Consider the following 13,240-nt stretch of genomic DNA (forward strand, 5'->3'; position numbering starts at 1 on the left):
ATTCCTTCTGCAGTCACACGTTATAATGCTGCTGTAATACATAATCGAAGACAGTTAAACTTATTAGTTTTAATATTTAATATCACTTTTGTTTTACTTCTTAAACCAGGTGGTAGTTCAGTGAAAGATCCTAGTGATTGTTTTGTTTTTCAATACATATTTGAACATCAGTTATACAAATAAACTCATAATCATGAGCCGTATCCTTCATGTTTCCTATATGTTTCTTTAACATGATCAAGCCATTGCTTTAGATCTAGATGGACTTTAGTCAAATACTCCCTTGTTTTAAAGTTTATACTAGTAATTTTTTATTCTGGTTTAAGTTTACCTGATGTTTAATCATTGGGTTTAGCCGTTGTTTCAACACCATCAGGCTCAACTTTCATGTATAAAATATTACTTGAAGTTTTATGTTTTATGACTTAAATTGTTTGAATTCGTCTAATTTATAATCTATAGGCTCATTAATATTTTCAATTAAATTATTATCAGATTTAGTAATATATAGTTGTCGTTGATTTAAACTTGATTTAATATCATAATCGTCAGTTTTAGATACATTCTTACTACAGTTTTGTTTATGTGAGTTTGTCGACCAAAATCAATTTTAAAAATTTACCGCAAACTCAACATAAGAATTCAATTTTGGGTTCAGTTTCAAATTCAGGTTTAGCTTCAGGTTTAATATAAATTGTGCCGTCATCAGAATCAGAATCAAACATTTTCTTTAATAGTGCCTTGTGTTTAAGATCGTCTGATTGGTATCTGTATAAACTTTTCTTCGTTTTGAAAGACAAATTGCAAACATCACAGAGGATTACGTGAGGTACAATATTTCTTGTTGGGTGAGAGATCGTGCATTATATCAAGAAATATTTTTAATATTTTCGAAAATATAAAAAGAAAAATGTAATGTGTAAAAGTAGTCCTTGGAAAGAGTCTTGTAATGATTTTAAAGAATTTGATTATAGTTGTTATATATGTAGTGGTGTGGTTAAAGTAAAGAAGTATTTTAAACATTTAGAAGATTATTAAAATAATCCTAAATTATATTTAACTTGTAATATGTGTAAAGTTTATAAAAGTATTTCCTTCTTAAGATTCAGAAATGCTACATGCAGAATGTGTTTATCTTTGTAGATATAGATTTGCTCATACCAGAAATCAATTCAGAGAGCATATTTATAGGTATAATATTAAGATAGGGTCTGGTGTTTAATCTAATATGAATTTATTTTATTGATTTTTTTTAATATATATCTTGAATAGAATATTAATTTTTTTCCTCTTTTTTCATGCCAAAATGCCGGAAGATAAATTGTAATCCATGAAAAAAAAACAGGAAAAAATGCGTATTCTGCTTGTAGAGCTCCTTTTCCCCGCTACTGTCAATGTGGTGTAACTTTTCAATCGTGCTCAAGTAATCAACAAATTTTCCATAATTCACAATTTTGGAGTTGAAAAAATTAACTCCAAATTTGCAGTTATAGACGTTGATATGGTTTAAGCTTAATAAGAGGTGATGTGTATTATTGGCTCTTTCCCATTACAGCAAAGCCGAGGCGTGGTCTCAGTGACCTTGATCTTTGACTAACGAAAATGAAAATTCGCGCCGTGCAGAAGCAGAAGCGCGTAATGCTCATTAAGAGAAAGAGGATCTATTCTGCCAACTCCAAACCCCCCCCCCCCCCCCCCTCCTCCATAGCTTAGTGGGAATGTATGTGACCCCCAGGCGCACGTGCATTATTTTTACATAGTAACGTACTATATAACAACACATAATTTGTAACTCAAAACACGTGCAGTAACAGTGTTCTGTTGTCAACTACACCCCCCCCCACCCCCATTTAGTGCTCATATATCGTACAGAACCACAAATTTCCGTTTATATGCCTTAATGGGAGTGTAATTCCTCCTCACCCCCTAGCTTAATGATGGGCATTATAACGAGCTACATAACAATACAAAACTAGTACGGGGGGATAATGAAGGAAAAGATGCAGCTTTCTTTATCAGCTCTGAAAAACTGCGTTTCAGAACCCTCTCTTCCTCGTGGTTGGTAACACCCCAAACAATATATCAGACTACTTCTCAAGACATGAACAAGAATTTCAACAATACAGAATTGAGCAAACGTGGCGTTTGCAAGAAAATGCTGGACTCTCAACTGACATGGGAATAGGTATGTCACCCCCCCCCCCCCCCCCCAAAAAAAGTATATACAGAATTAGAATCTACTCTTAAGCAAGTGTTTTTTATGACCCCTATGACAGAACTATGGGATCTTTTTCGTTGGTGCCCCACCCCGACTTCTTGGGTGCGTACCCCTACTCATTGACCATTGCAAATCTTATAAGATCTTATAAAATTCTTGCAAAGTCAATATCTTGTAAGTGCTTGCAAGTGCTGATGGAGCATAATTTTTGAGACAGTGTGTATCTTGTAAGAAGTTTAAAAGACAGAGTGAATCTTGTTAGAGGTAGGTATCGTCTTATGAGATCTTGCAGGATTTGGTACGTGGAAGAAAACTGCGAATCTTATAAGATGCAAGATTATTTACGTAAGATCTTGTAAGATTTGGTCTGTACATAAACATTTTAAATCCTGTAGGATGTTAGTTTTTTTACGTAAGATTTTACAATAATTGCTCCCACAAAGATCAAAACATTATATTACGCTCATATTATAATCATATCTGTTATTAATCTGCACTTGAGTCTGATCATGAGCACACTGCAGAACTAAAGCTCATTGTCTAAAATCCATCATTTAAAAACAGTCTAGTCTAGATAACCAGCTGTCATTTTATCTGGAAAAACGGTTAAAAAAACAGCTTTCTTTCCAACTCTAACGTTTCTCTCATAGCTATGAATGCTTAATTCTTTGAAATCAGTGCTGCCATAGCTAAATAACAGGTAACAATGTGATGCAAAGAAAACTTAGGACAGACTTTTGGCTTAACATTTGTTTTTAGTGTTAAAAATAAGACTGTGCCACCATCAAAAAATGAGGCTCAGTTCCCAATTGTCCGTAACTTCGAGACCAATTGACCTCTAGCAGCCTTATCTGTTTGTTCAACTATGTGGGTTTGTCGTACTTTTCTCCATTAATTCAAATACCAATCTGAAAAACTTGTCGTTTCAGATATGTGAATCTATACTATCTGAATTGTCCTTCAACATTACTTTTAGAAGTGAACCCTATAGGCAAAACAAATCAATCATTTGTGCTAATTTTAAAAAGATTTGTACTGTTGTATATCACTGGATTGAATTTAAATGATCAGTTGTAAGCAAAACCCTTTCGATGCCGAAGCATTTAGTTTGGCGTAATTGGGATCACACCCGAAAAATGGTAGTTCGAAGTGAGCAATTTCGGGTTACGATACCGTGTTAGTCAAACTAAAGATGTGTTAACGGCTCTCATGGGTTGATTGAAAAACATCAAACCAATAAAACGATACGCTGCATATTTAAATCATTGCGATTTAAAAACAAATCGCAAAACTTAGAAACACCTCAGAATGCGTATCTTTAAAGGCAGTCGCCAAAGATGATTAAGCTCACGATAAGAGCATTCGTAAAGTTGACAAGAGCCAAGGCATCTAATCGGTCTGGAAACCAGAACCTACACTAAGGACAAAATTTTCGACGCAGTCATTAATGAAAAAAAAAACAGATGATACCGGAAAACACGCTCTGATGTTATTGATATTGGTAACAACTTTCGATGTTCAACAAAATATGTTTTGTCTCACGATTACTATTTGACCCAAACTACAATTCGAGGTGGATTACTCCAGATCGAGTTACGCAGAATCAGTGAAATAAGTGTAGGTTACAACCAAAAACAACTGAAAATTTCTAGTAGCTCGAGTGGCAAAATTCAAGCTGGAATCATCTGCGAACAACGTGCATTTTGAAGTCAAAACAGATGGAGTTCAAAGACGCCTCGGAATGAATAGAAACATCTGTTGGTACTCATTGAAATAAAAAACCACTGAATAATTTTATTGGTAACACAGAACGACATGATATGATTCACACCTTGCTGATCAAAATAGCCAAGTGCGAAAGTCTGGAGAAGCGATTGAAACGCTCATTCTAGATAAACCCGTAAAAAGTTGAGTCAATGCCAAAGGGAATGAATAGATTATGAAGAACGATTTGCTAGTCTCAATCAAAAGTACAGGTTCAGATTAAACCCTCTACCGAAAAAAAAACTTAAATTTTACGCGTTCTATGAACTGGGGGTAATGCTACGGGCACCCACAGATTCCTCACTGGATTCTATGGGTTCAAAAATAAGACAACAGATTTCTTTTAAAGTTAGGGAACAGAACCATTGGTGAGCAGAAAAACACCTTGTCTTTGCTTGACAACATTTTAACTAAATTTGTGAGCAGTGGCGAAATCATTTGAATTGGTCTTGAGTGTAATGTAGCACTTCGAGACGATCTGACAATAATAATTCAAAGTTAAAAATCTCGCACAACAAGGTTGAATATCCAGGTTACAAAATATGTAAAGAAAGATAAGAAAAAAAGTAGTCGGAAGTCTACGTTATATTAAAACTGAGACAGCCAACAAATTTCAACAGAAAAGCTCAACAAGTATATACTTTGACGAGGTCCTCAAATGGGTAGCTAACATCAATCAAGCAAACAGTTTTTTTTACAATAGAGTGAAATAGGAAACCATGTATGCAAACCTAGAAGTCTCAGTGCAGCAAGAGTTAGACGAATGTGGTTGGATACTATTTACCTTTTCATCAATGCTACTAAATGGTCGCGAGATTAAAACGGTGACAACCAGGTTGGATTCAAGTTGGAATCCGATCTGTGAACAAAGCGCATTTCGAATTCAAATTAGATGGAGCCCAAAAAGCTCAAAAAACAACTCCTGGTAATCATTGGAACAAAAAAGCCCCAAACAATTTTATTGGTCAGACAGAACAACATGATTCGCTTTTTGCAGAACAAAATAAAGCGCCAAGGGAAAGTTTGGAGAAGCGATTGAAACGCTCATTTTAGAATCTTGACCAACGGGCAGTATCAATTCGTTTTGCAAGATTTTGCGGGAAAATGTTGCCACCGAAGAACTTAAAAATCAGGGTTATGTAAATGGTGTTTGAAGATTTCTCTTAAAATATTTTACCAATTAAGACAGGCATAGTCAATTTTTTTGTTGGTACTAAACCACTCGTTATTGCCCTGTGTAGTTGGTTCCTAAAACTTTGCTGGAAAGAAGTTATAACGGTCCCAATATGAAACATATGCCTATTTTTGGCATATTCGTTGACATCAAAATTTCGGTACCGAATACGGTTGAGTTACAACGCAAGCAAGGGTTTTTTGAATTTATCGATTAGTGGTCAGTGTCCTTGTAGGTAATCTCCAAATACTTTCAGAAATATAGGTGCTTTTAGTATTCCCTGAACCCCGAGTTGAGGAAAACTACGGCCGTGTCGGCGGCGACACAGAAAAATGTCCATTTTTCATTTTGGATTGTCAAACCTACTCAAATTTAATTTCTTATTGACGCTAAAATGTCAAAAGAATTTGAACAGTTTAAAAAAAAGACGGCAGCAAATATAATTTAAAGCCTTTGGTTTGTATATAGACACTATGAGATCAATGACATCCTCTCCATTACATCAATAAAATTTGCGTTGGATTGACTCAAACAGCAAAGTGCTATCAAAGCAGATATTCAAAGATATTATGCTAGATAGTAAAGGTCCAATTAGCCCTTGCAATTTTGTGAAGAATTTCAGCGAAACATGAGGCGCGAATGTGCTAAATTTGGTCAGTTGGTACCGTTGGATCTGTTTTCCGGGGCTGAGCTCAGTGCCAGTCAGGCTTGATTTCCTATATGGGTGATTCTGTTATTCCTTTTTTCGGTGATTCTGTTGGTGTAGTTAGCAAAAAAAGGAGCCTCAAATTTGCTTATCATATTTATTTTGTACTAAACCCAGTTTCTGTTACAGCTCCTTGTAGATAGAGCAAATTGTTTTCTGTTCAATGGGTTGAAATCATGGTTTGAACTGTGCCTTCTTTCCTACTTCTTTTGTTTTGTTTCTGTAAACAATCGTTGAGAAACTGGCCACGATATGCTTACCCAGTTTTTACTACTCTAGTAACCAATATATGCAGTTTATCTGGTTTGGAAAAAAATTCAGGAAAGGCGGGTGATTTCGCCAGTCATTTTGGTCCTTTGTACAACTCCAATGAATTTTCATTGTGCTAATGACACCCTCCCTGAACTGGCTACAGTGCACGTAACGAATGTCGTAGCGGTACGTGCTTTTTGACGACAGGGGTCAAATGCGCTCCGTTGGTCTGCGTTGTTCTCCGAAAAAAAAACTGGGAAGGAAGTATATTTGTCCAAACTTGAAAAGGTGCTGAAAAAGATGCTGCCTCAAAACTTCGGTACCCCAAAATAACTAAGTTATCATGCCGGCAACGACTCGTTAGTTTTATTTACTAGCGGTGAATTTCCTCGTAAATGATTTCGAGATACTTTTAAGGGGTTTAGTTGTTCAATTTATCTCTGTACTCCCTGAACCCCGAGATTCATAAAATTACTGCCGTGTCGGTGGTGACATAGAAAAAAATGTCCATTTTCCTATTTGGATTAAAAATTATGGCGTTTTGCATTCCTCGGTTATTTGAAAGTATCTCCCTATATATTTTGTACCTCTTTTCCTGTGCTATCAGTGGATATTTTAGATCAACATGCCCTGTTCAAGGTCAATTTAGGTCATTTCGTAGTTTAAATGTTTTCCTATATCTATTTGTAGAGTGATCCGACTTTTCATTTGTTGATCTGTTGATTTGAAGGCAGCCTGGGCCTGTAAATAACATTTTATTTTTTGACATTTTTGAGACATTAGACGGGACACATGACATCAACTTGACTTTATATAGTCAGGTTCTCAATATGTTTCTGACTTGGTTTGCTCACAATAGAGGGAGCCTGTTTTTTTCTGTTTCTTTATTTTAAATCCACTTCAGCAGTGCTTGAATCTCGTTAAACGGAGTTTGTTTCTTTTGTGGTTCATTGGTGAAATGCAGCAAAACACGAGGCATAAATACAATAATTTTGGTAAGTTTGTACCGTATTTTGTTTCCGTTGTAACTCCTTTTAGAGTGAACCGATTTTGGATCTGCTTGCTGGGTTAAAGTCATCGTAAGCTGTAATATAGCACTTAGTTTTTGTAAGACCTTCTTGTCGAGTCTAACTAATTTAGGATCTGATTTTTGAGTTGAGCTCAGCGCCAGTCATACTTGATTTCCTGTATTTCATTTTATTGTTCTAGAAAGTTTAAAAATCCTGCTCAAATTTAACTTCTCTGTGACACTAAAATGTCAAAAAATTTTCAACAGACTTTTAAAAAGGCAGCAACAAATATAATTTAAAACGTTTGGTTTGTATATAGACACTCTGCGATCGATGACATCCCCTATATTACATTGCTGCTCTCATAATTACTTAACCAATAAATCTGATGCCGAACATGGACAAAATTTGTGTTAAATTGACTCAAATCAGGAAAATCCTATTAAAGCAGCTATTCAAAAATGTTTTGCTATATAGTAGAAATTCAACAAGCCCTTGCATTTTTTGTGAAGATTTTCATCGAAACATGAGGCACGAATATAGTAACTTTGGTCAGTTGGTACCGTACTTTGTTTTGTTATAACTCCTTTTAGTAAACCGATTTTGGGTCTGCTTGCTGGGTTGAACTCATCGTACGCTGTGATATTGCAATCAATTTTTGCAAGAACTTTTTTGTAAAGTGAACTAAGTTGGAATCTCTTTTCCGGGGTCATATTTGATGTGTCTTTTCTTCGGTGATTCTGGCGATATACTTAGAAAAACGTGTGCCTCAAATCCGCTCATCATGTTTATTTTGTACTATACTCAAATTCCGTTTCAGCTCCTTGTAGATAGAACCAAATTTTTTCTGTTCAATGGGTTGAAATTATCGTGAACTGTGCCTTCTTTCCTACTCCTTTTGTTTTGTTTCTGTCAGCAATCCTTGAGAAACTGGCCAAAATATTTATACACATTTTTTACTACTCTAGTATCCAATATTTGCAGTATATCTGGTTGAAAAAAATTTTCAGGAAAGGCGCGTGATTTCGCCAATCATTTTGGTCCTTTGTACAATTCCAATGACTTTTCATTGTGCTAATGACGCCCTCCCTGAACTGGCTACAGCGCACGTAACAAATGTCGTAGCGGTACGTGTTCTTCGTCGGTCTGCGTAATAAAGGTGCTGATTTTTCGTATAATCGAGGACCTTAAAATTTCGGTACCCCATAACAACTGAGTTACCATGCCAGAAGTGGCTGGTTAGTTCTCTCGACTAGCGGTGAGTATTCTCATATGTGTTCTTCAGATACCTTTATGTGGTGGCTCAGGGATGCAATTTTTCTCTGTACTGCCTGAACCCCGAGTTTAGAAAAATTAGGGACGTGTTGGCGGTGACATGGAAAAAGTGACCATTTTTCTTTTTGGATTAAAAATTATAGGCATTGGCTGTCCTCAGTCAGTGGGAGTTATCCCCATATATTTTTGCGTACATCTGTTCTTGTGGTATCAGTGGGTACTTCAGATAAACGTGCGCTGTACCATGTCAATTTAGATCATTTGGTAGAGTGCACATGTTTTCTTATATCACTCGTAAAGTAATCCAATTTTTCATTCGTTGATTTGACCTGAGCTTAAGCCGTACTTTAATCTCTATAAAGGGCATTTTATTTTCGGACGCTTTGAGAAATTTGTGCGGGATCATCCCCCATTTTGCCTTTTTTTGTGTCACATAAGCACTATTTTCTGGCCTGAATAGCTCACCGTAGAGGGAACCTATTTTTGATCTGATTACATTAATAATTTGAAGTAAACAGTTTTCAATTATCAACTGAATATTTTTTATCTGTCAGCAGTGAGAATAAAAAAGCCGGTACTTACAGCCAACTCTTTCATTTGACTTTTTTTTACACATATAGTGTCCAAGTCAGGAAAACATATCAATTAAACTGAAAACGAGAATTAGTTTCACATAATTTTAATTATTTTCTCTAAAAAGTCGAGGTGACTTTCAAATTTCTAGAAAATAAGTCGAAAAAAATACATTCAAAGTGCGCAAATTTTCTTTTTTATACGTGTTAAAGCGCGGTGTTAAAGCAATGAAAGCAAATTTAACAATTCCAACGTTCAAATAAATGCATTTTTAGAAAAAAATATATCAAATTTCGTGGGATTAGCGGCTAAATCAAGAAAAGATTACAAAAACAATTATATAATTTGCCCCACCTGAAAAAATAACAATTAATTTGTTGCAACCTCTTGCTTCAATGATATCCTCTCTATTATATTGCTGCTACCATAAATACGTTATTAACAAAAAAAGTGACGCTGAACACAGACAAAACTTTTGTCAAATTGACTCAAGTTGACAAAGTGCTATCCGAGGTTCAAATAGACCTTTCATTTTTGTGAAGATTTTCTTAGCAGCCTTGAAAACAGTGCCCTTGAAAATTAATTTTAGCTTAAACAAATGGTTATGAGCTAGTCTTTCTATAAAAAAGATAAAATTATCATGAAAAACAGTCACAGTTTTGCAAAAGTAGCAAACAAAAAGATTCAACTATCCATTCTCATCGTAAGAAATGAAAGTATATCTGGATCGTCTCTGGGCATATTTTGACTCATTTTAGCAACAATAAATTTGGGCAAATTTTTTAAAAGGTGGGACAAAAAGTAGTGGAAATGTGCCACAATATTTTCTAAAATTTAGACCACCATAACTGCTGGCGAAGGATGGAGTTTGCGAAAGGCTAATTAATTACACCATCTGCGCTCGACAGGCTTTCCGTTGATACCTCTCGTAGAATAAATATTTCTCGACCCACTAAAGTTGACTTAACAAAGAAAACAGCTGAGCATGCAATTCCTCTTCCACTAAGGGAGGGGGTCAGAACAAAGGTCGGAACAAGTATCTTGATGAAATTATGGTGATTTCTCATCAAGTGCACGCCATCAATCAGACAATTATCAAGATAAGTCAGCATTTCTATATTTTAATGAAATTTAGATTTGCTATTGCTTTGAAAGCTTCTGCAAAAAGTCGAAATGTTAGTCATGTCACCTGGAATATAATCATTTCTTATCATGTGCTTAACTATCATAAAACAAGTAGACGCACCCCATTCCGCCATTACTTTCATTATACCGTAAGAGGGGCTGTAATTAATCACTTACGCAATAAAACTCCAGCCCTGGTCCGGAAGAACGAACAAAAGCAACGTAAGAAATGTTCGGTATGCTAGTTTTGTTCGTCTTCAATCTTAAGATATCGTCTAGATTAAATATGAATTACGGAAATTTGTTTCTTAGTCATAACTGTAGCTTTCTAATTGTTAAAACCTCAATCCTATTATGTCAATCTTCTCCAGGAGTCGACTTCGTCATTTTGTCACTGGCTGATGTCGTAATATTAACATATGGCTCATTCGGTGACTTCGGAGCTCTCTTCGGCACCAACAGACTCCCAGTATACTACCCAATCAAGCATCCTTCACATGACGAAACAGGTGTGAACAAAGGGCTTCCGGGATTCAAGGGTCTGCCGTGGACCATTCTGAACAAAAAATTTTAATTTATAACGTTAATATATTTTTACAACGTTGATCAATGTTCCTCTCTACTTCATGCTTTTAAAGCGTAACAAGTCATCAGGTTTCATCTTCTGTTTTCTTTATGCAATTTGTAATACACATACAACTGAAATTTTGTATAAAACTCTTACTAGTGTTAATAGTATTACTAATGAAATTTAATACTTTTACATCAATGATACAAGACTTTATACTGAAAAAGTTATTTACATCTTTCTTAGAATTCAAATCAGAATCATTTATAGTATAATTTCTAAAACCAAGCTGAAAAAAGGCTTATAAAAATGGCCGACTTTGAAACCAATCTCAATGAAAGTTTGATTGATTATTGAACATGTGGCGTGTTATAATTCGAGTTAGAATCGTGAACTTAATTTAATTGTAAAAACAATGATTTAACCAAGATGGTGTCACTCGCAGTTGATTCATTGTAACAAAGTAATTGAAATGAACCAAGCTAAGTTTAGCTGAGAAGATGCATATCTGGTTCATGCGCTCTGATTTAGATAATTGATAGCTGTAGGTGATGTGATGTTGATCTTTCCCATCCCGATTTTGAGTGCTTACATGGCCCAGCTACCTGCTGAAATAGATCGAATTCCGGACATTTCTAATAAACTTACAATATTTCTGGCCAGATGCAGAAATCTCACTATAAATAATGGTACTATGACTAGATTCGTATCTTTAATTTTCTCATTATTGATAATGTATATATAAAGGACACTTTTGACGCTTATTCATTTTGCACACCCAAATCACTATCTTGATCTATTCATTACAGATCTCTGCTGTGCTGTAAAGGTCTCAACTCTACTGTGAACATCATTTAATTATGCTCTCAATCTTCTCTCAATCTCAATTAATTCATTTTTCAAACTTAGTTTAAAACGATTTTCTTCCGCCTATTATAGTTCATAACTCAACAACAAAATACACTGATTTTTCCAACCGCTATGTTTACAACCCGCAATTTCATTGTAGCATGTGGTAATATAGCAGTAGGTGGCCAAAGTAAGAAAGAATCACGATCTTGTGCCTCAATTTGGCTGAATAACATTTCGGCTAACTTGGTTTGTTGGCTAACAGTGTCGGGAGACCATCTGCCAAATATGGTTATATGGAATCTTAGAAAACATACTAAGACCATATATGGTTCTTACTAATCATTGCAAGATCATACTAAGACATTTTGTATGTTTTATATTAAGCATATAAGTTTTTGTACAATTACGGTTATTGTAGCATTTTTTCCTCCGATTTGTTCCCCGCTTCGTTGCAGAGAGAAGCGCTTGAATTAACTCTGGGGCGTCTTCGTTTTCCCTTAAAAACCAAATTATGGCCAGCTTTTGAGCACCTAACTGTGATTCTCGTTGTAAATTATCAATTTAATGTTTTTACCTAACGGGGGAGGGTAATCTACAGATAACTGAGAAAACATTCACGCCAAAGTACTTTTTCTTTGCCTTTTGTTAGTAATGGATAAGGTATTGTTAGAAGATAGATTAAAACCAGCAGGTTTTAGTTATCTATCAAACTGTACAGTGGGGTAAGAGCAATGGTGTCCTTGAGTCTAAAACAAGTTTTAATGTCTGAGTCTAATTCAGATAAGCCTATCAATTGGAGTAGACCTTGTCACCACCACATCTCAGCAGTCAGCCAACCCTAAAAATCAGGCTTTTTGAATTAGAAACCTTGCACCAACAACATTTGATTTGTGAAATAAAATTTTCTTACATACAAAACAGTTTTTGATATCTATAACAAGGGCAGAAGCTGCTATCTATAAACCGAGAATCTGCTTTAGAAGATTTTGTTGGCAACGATTCAGTAAAAGCAAAAACTGTATCGTTGGAACACCGATTTATCTTATCCTGTTTACGTAACTACAAAAAATTGTTCGCACTGTATAAAAATTGGCCTTAAGCGTATAAAACATTGCAAAACAAACGAAATCTTTGACAATCTTTATCCCGGGTTGACCTTTCTTGGGAACGATATCCAAGAACCATATATGGCTCCATACAGGCCATACAAAAATATCTTATATGATCTTGCTCTGGTTGCCAAGAATTCCATATATGATTCTTATATGGCATCGAAGATTTCAATTTTATTTTTTGTTCCGGGAACACCTTCAATCAACCCACACGACATATAAACCTTTCCACACATAATAACGTCCATTTATTATATCCATCTGATAACTATCAACTGGGTATCAGAAAAACTGGGTATCAGAATGCTATTAAAATTTTAACAGACAGACCCATACAAGTTCTGTTCTTCTGCTATAGGTTGATTTGTAACAATTGAGTTCATGCATCCTTTATTTCAGTCAATTAAAATGTATATTATGAAAAAGAAGGTTATTGATGTCAAAAAATACAATGAAATATGAAATTGCTTTCAAACGAAGGATTAAATGAATGAGAATTTCTCACGATTTAGAACTCAGGTCAATTTCAGTGATTTTTCTTGATTTTTTCGTTAAATTGGCAAAATTTATATATTTTAACACAAAAAAACAACACTTCATTATAAAACATT

At 35.1% G+C, this 13,240-nt stretch overlaps 1 protein-coding gene across 7 annotated transcripts in view; it reads left to right on the forward strand.

Moving 5' to 3' along the window:
* LOC142342701 (uncharacterized) overlaps window positions 1-13,240 on the forward strand; it is a 257,026-nt gene that overhangs the window by 185,751 nt on the left and 58,035 nt on the right. For 6 of the 7 annotated variants that reach the window (XM_075394201.1, XM_075394205.1, XM_075394203.1 and 3 more), the window contains 2 exons: window positions 2,041-2,185; window positions 10,469-11,573. The exons of the other annotated variant lie outside the window; for it this stretch is intronic. In XM_075394201.1, the coding sequence (XP_075250316.1) occupies window positions 2,041-2,185; window positions 10,469-10,671 (348 nt within the window). In that variant the 3' untranslated portion in view covers window positions 10,672-11,573. Of the gene's footprint in view, window positions 1-2,040; window positions 2,186-10,468; window positions 11,574-13,240 lie in introns of those variants that run through there. 7 annotated transcript variants of the gene reach the window in all.

The sequence above is a fragment of the Convolutriloba macropyga genome, chromosome 7, assembly GCF_964194025.1.
Source record: "Convolutriloba macropyga chromosome 7, txConMacr16.3, whole genome shotgun sequence".
Lineage (NCBI taxonomy): Eukaryota > Metazoa > Xenacoelomorpha > Acoela > Convolutidae > Convolutriloba > Convolutriloba macropyga.